Source organism: Mustela putorius, unplaced genomic scaffold (genome assembly GCF_011764305.1).
Source record: "Mustela putorius furo isolate JIRA1106 unplaced genomic scaffold, ASM1176430v1.1 tig00000695_pilon_pilon_pilon, whole genome shotgun sequence".
Taxonomy (NCBI): domain Eukaryota; kingdom Metazoa; phylum Chordata; class Mammalia; order Carnivora; family Mustelidae; genus Mustela; species Mustela putorius.
Window position 1 is genome coordinate 533,577 of NW_025421447.1, and position 4,089 is coordinate 537,665.

The 4,089-nt window shown below is 54.3% G+C and overlaps 1 protein-coding gene across 1 annotated transcript; it reads right to left on the reverse strand.

The window, feature by feature from the left end:
* Positions 1-576: 576 nt before the first annotated feature.
* LORICRIN (loricrin cornified envelope precursor protein) lies at positions 577-3,393 on the reverse strand. The gene is made up of 4 exons (XM_045083051.1): positions 3,286-3,393; positions 1,725-1,836; positions 1,576-1,682; positions 577-1,515 (listed from the first exon to the last, which is right to left on the reverse strand). The coding sequence occupies exons 2-4, from the start codon at positions 1,811-1,813 to the stop codon at positions 809-811; spliced, it is 903 nt and encodes a 300-aa protein (XP_044938986.1). The 5' UTR covers positions 1,814-1,836; positions 3,286-3,393; the 3' UTR covers positions 577-808.
* Positions 3,394-4,089: the final 696 nt, after the last annotated feature.

Consider the following 4,089-nt stretch of genomic DNA (forward strand, 5'->3'; position numbering starts at 1 on the left):
ACTTATGCTGTATATTCCTAAATTGGGTGAAGCTCCCTTAAGAGAGCAGGAAACAACTCCTCTACATCTTCTCTTCCTTACAGATGCCTCCTGAACATTGTTACACACTATAGAGGGTCACAAATATCTGATGCAATTATTCATCGTCCTGTGAGTCTGGGTAGCATAAGCTAGTCCTTCTTATGTACAACCACCCTGCTTTCAGACCTTGAAGAGTGTGACATGGACTATGAGAGATAGCATTTCCCCAGGGCAGACTTATCTTTAAAAAACACTGAGCTCAAGAATAAGACCCACAGGGACTACCCAACCCACCAGGAGCTGTTTATGGAAATCTCTTCCCAGGATCTTTGTGTCTGGGGCTCACCTCACCATCTTAAGGCATAAACCAGAGAGTTCACATCTTTGTTTATTGGTTGCCAGCCATTCCTCCATGATTTTCGTCTCTCCACCCACCTTTCCCCCAATAAATACATTTGTTGAATGAATGTAGATATGAATGAGAGAATGGAGGAAAGATGAATGAAATAAAATGAATGAATTTGGAAGCTACAAAAGTGCCTGAAAACGCAGAAATTCTCATGAATTTCAAATTTATTGACTGAGGATGTCCCGGGGCTGGGAGACTGTTGTACAGAAACCAAAGAGGAAAAACTGCAGAACAAGATGCAGCCCCAGAGCTCAGTGGCTCAGGTGTTGACACCTGAAGGATTTGGGAACATCAGGGCAGTATCATGAGACCGCTAAGCCCATTGGCGCCCACGGAGAACATTTCCATCTCCTTCTTCTCCGCGGCGTCTAACGGACCTTATTTGCTTGGCCAGGTAGGCGCCTGCTTCTGCTGGGTCTGGTGGCAGATCGGGACGCCCTTGCCACCCCCGGAGGAACCGCCGCCCCCGGAGGAGCCGCCGCCGCAGCCGGAGCCGCCGCCGCCCCCACCACTGGAGAAGCAGCCACCACCACCTCCGGAGGAGCCGCCGCCGCAGCTGGGGAAGCAGCCACCACCTCCCCCAGAGGAGCCGCCGCCGCAGCTGCCTCCGGAGGATCCTCCTCCGTAGCTCTGCTGAGGCATGCACGAGCCCTGGGTGGTCTGCTGAGAGAAGTAGCCGGAGCCGCCGCCGGAAGAGCCGCCGCCGCTGCAGCCTGAGCTGCCGCCGCCCCCATAGGAGCCGCCGCCGCAGCCGGAACTGCCGCCGCCCCCGCAGCCGCCGCTGGAGGCGCTTCCGTAGCTCTGGCACTGGACCTCTTGGCTCGAGCCGCCGCCGCCGCCGCCGCCGCCGGAGTAGCAGCCACTGCTGCAGCCGGAGGAGCCGCCGCCGCCGCCGCAGCTGGAGAAGCAGCCACCGCCGCCCCCCGAGGAGCCACCCCCGCAGCCCGAGCCGCCACCTCCGGAGCTGGAGAAGCAGCCACTGCCACCCCCGGAGGAGCCACCACCCCCCGAGTACTTGACACTCCCACCGGAACCTCCTCCGCAGCCTCCGGAGCCGCCTCCGCCGCCGCCGCCGCCGGAGTAGCCTCCGCAGCCAGAGCTGCTGCTGCCGCCGCCGTAGTACTTGACGCTCCCGCCGGAGCCGCCGCCGCAACCGCCCGAGCTGCCGCCGCCGCCGCCGCCGCAACCTCCGGAGCTGCCGCCGCCGCAACCGCCGGAGCCGCCGCCGCCGCAGCCGCCGAAGCCGCCACCGCTGCCGCAGCCGGAGCCGCCGCCGCCGCTAGGGAATCCACACCCGCCGCCACCTCCGCCTCCTCCTCCGCCTGAGGTTTTCCCGCAGCCGACTGGGGGTAGAGGAGTGGGCTGCTTTTTCTGGTGAGACATCGTGTCTAAGGAGGAATGGAACCCTGGAAGGAGAGCAGAGAGCATCACTGGACCAGCCGTAAGAGGATGCTGCGGAGGAGGCAGCTGCATACATTCATGCAGCCCTGGAAACGCCCATCAACCTCAGAGCAGCACTGTCTGGGCCTGGTTTGAAGTCCCCTGTTGAGATCTGGGAGAACTCTCAGATGGGACTCTTATGATTAGTGCTTTCGGAAGAGTTGTACTCCCCCTCAGAAAGTCTTTACCAAGCTTTAAATAGGCCAGTAGTGTTGCCCATTTCTTTCTCCCAGCTTGGCCTCTGGCATCTGTTGTGTGATTTGACAGCAAATGACCCACACTCCCTCATCCGTCCTCGACTTCTATAAAGCACTTCTATAGACCACTTCATCTTTCAGGTCTCCATTCCCAATACGGATTCTCTGAATGCAAATAGAAATTAGCACAAACCTCCACCTAAGGTAGGGGATTTTATGCATCCCTGGCACAACGGAAGGGAGGTTTGTCTGAATGTCAGAGGTTTTTGCTCCCCACCCGACACGCTCTTAGTTCAGGGATGCCATGGTGGGTGGCTCATTCAACTAAGTGTCAGACTCTTGATTTCGGCTTAAGTCATGATCTCAGGGTTAGATTTAGCCCAGAGGCAGGCTCTTCCTTCAGCAGCGAGTCTGCTTAAGATCCTCTCTCCTCTCTCTCTCTCTCTCTCTCTCTCTGCCCCTCCCCGCTAAAATAAATAAATCTTTAAGGGGGGGGGGGAAAGCGCTCTTATTTCAAATTCTTGGTCTGAGCCTAAGCATGATACCAGGGCTAGTTATCAGAAAAGGCTACCCCCTCCCACCCCTGGTCCTGTCTGGACATAGGGGAAAAGACCCAGTGTTCCTTTGGACCAGCATCTCTGACCCGAAGATGTAGGCTTTGTTTACATCCAAGCTTGGTTGAGGCGACCATTACTAGTAGGAAGTTGTGTCCCAGCATCTCATACCATTTCTCTTTCAAAACATCTCTGAAAAACTGGTACCGGGTTCCTGTGGCTCCCCAAATCTCCCCCATCTGCAGCATTCTCTGAATTGCTCTCCCAGTTCTCCCTTACTCTTTGGAAGTAAGACTCAGCCTCTCCTCCTGACAGGTGCAAGAGGTCCATCTGCCCATTCACAGGGGTAGTCTACAGAATGTCCATGTGTGCCCATCACTGCCTGGCTCTACTGGGATGCCAGAGAGACAGAACGTAGTCTTGCCTTTGTGGAATTCCCATTCTGGCCAGAAAACCAGAGATACCATCCGTGGAGCAGCAGCTCAGCCCCCAACTTCCAACCTGAATTACCTCTAAACATGAATGCAGTTGGAAAGGCAGAGATCCTATAGTTTCCAAAGAGAAGAGAGGCCTTACAGGTAGGTCTGTGCCCTGGTCCACCTAGCCTGAGCAGGGCTAGGGAAGACTAGCTGGAAAGATGAGAGCCAGGAGAACTCACACTTACCTTAAGCACCAGGGGCTGAGTGAGGAGAGAAGATGCTGGCTTAGGTGAGCTCTGGAGCTTCCAAGGTTTTATACAACACTTGAGACCTGACTCATCTATTAATCTGGATCCACCTCTCATATTTGGACTCAGTTATGTGACCTATGGCTGCCGCCCCACCTGTCTGTTGATTACAGGCACAGGGTGGCCCATTCATGAAGATTTTTGCATTCTCGAGATGGGCAGCCTAGTGTGCATCTCTGATGCAACTATGTAGCAGCCAAAGTGGATGGCAGACATTGTTTCCAAAACCTCTGGCAAAGGGCACATGCCATGAGACCTAGGTCTCTGACTCTTGAGGTGGCCCAAGAGAGTCACACTGGAGATCTCAGTTCTTAGTCCAAGAAGTGGGAACTACTCTTTGGCTTTTGATCCCATTGCTTGGAACCCTTGGAACTTTAGAGAGAATCCATCCCTCTTTTGCCTAAAGTTTCTCCCCCAGGGTTTCATGTGTGGTTCACTAAAGTGTTCTTGTCTTGAAACTAGCTTGAGAGAATGTATGAGTCCCCCATACCCAGTTCTGGGCTTCACACCATGGACAGAGCTGTAATTAATGGGACATGAATATCTACTTTGATTTATTCCTGGAGATTTATTCATCTGAAAAAAGTGATTGTTGATACTTTACATGCAGAGGAACAAGCTAAAGAGCTCTATCACTGTGGTCCTTCCTACCATGGCCCTTTGGCCCTGGCATCCTGCAGTCTTGTGTGGCAACAGTGACCTCAGCCTAAGAGGCAGCTGTGAAATAGAAAGAATTGAATT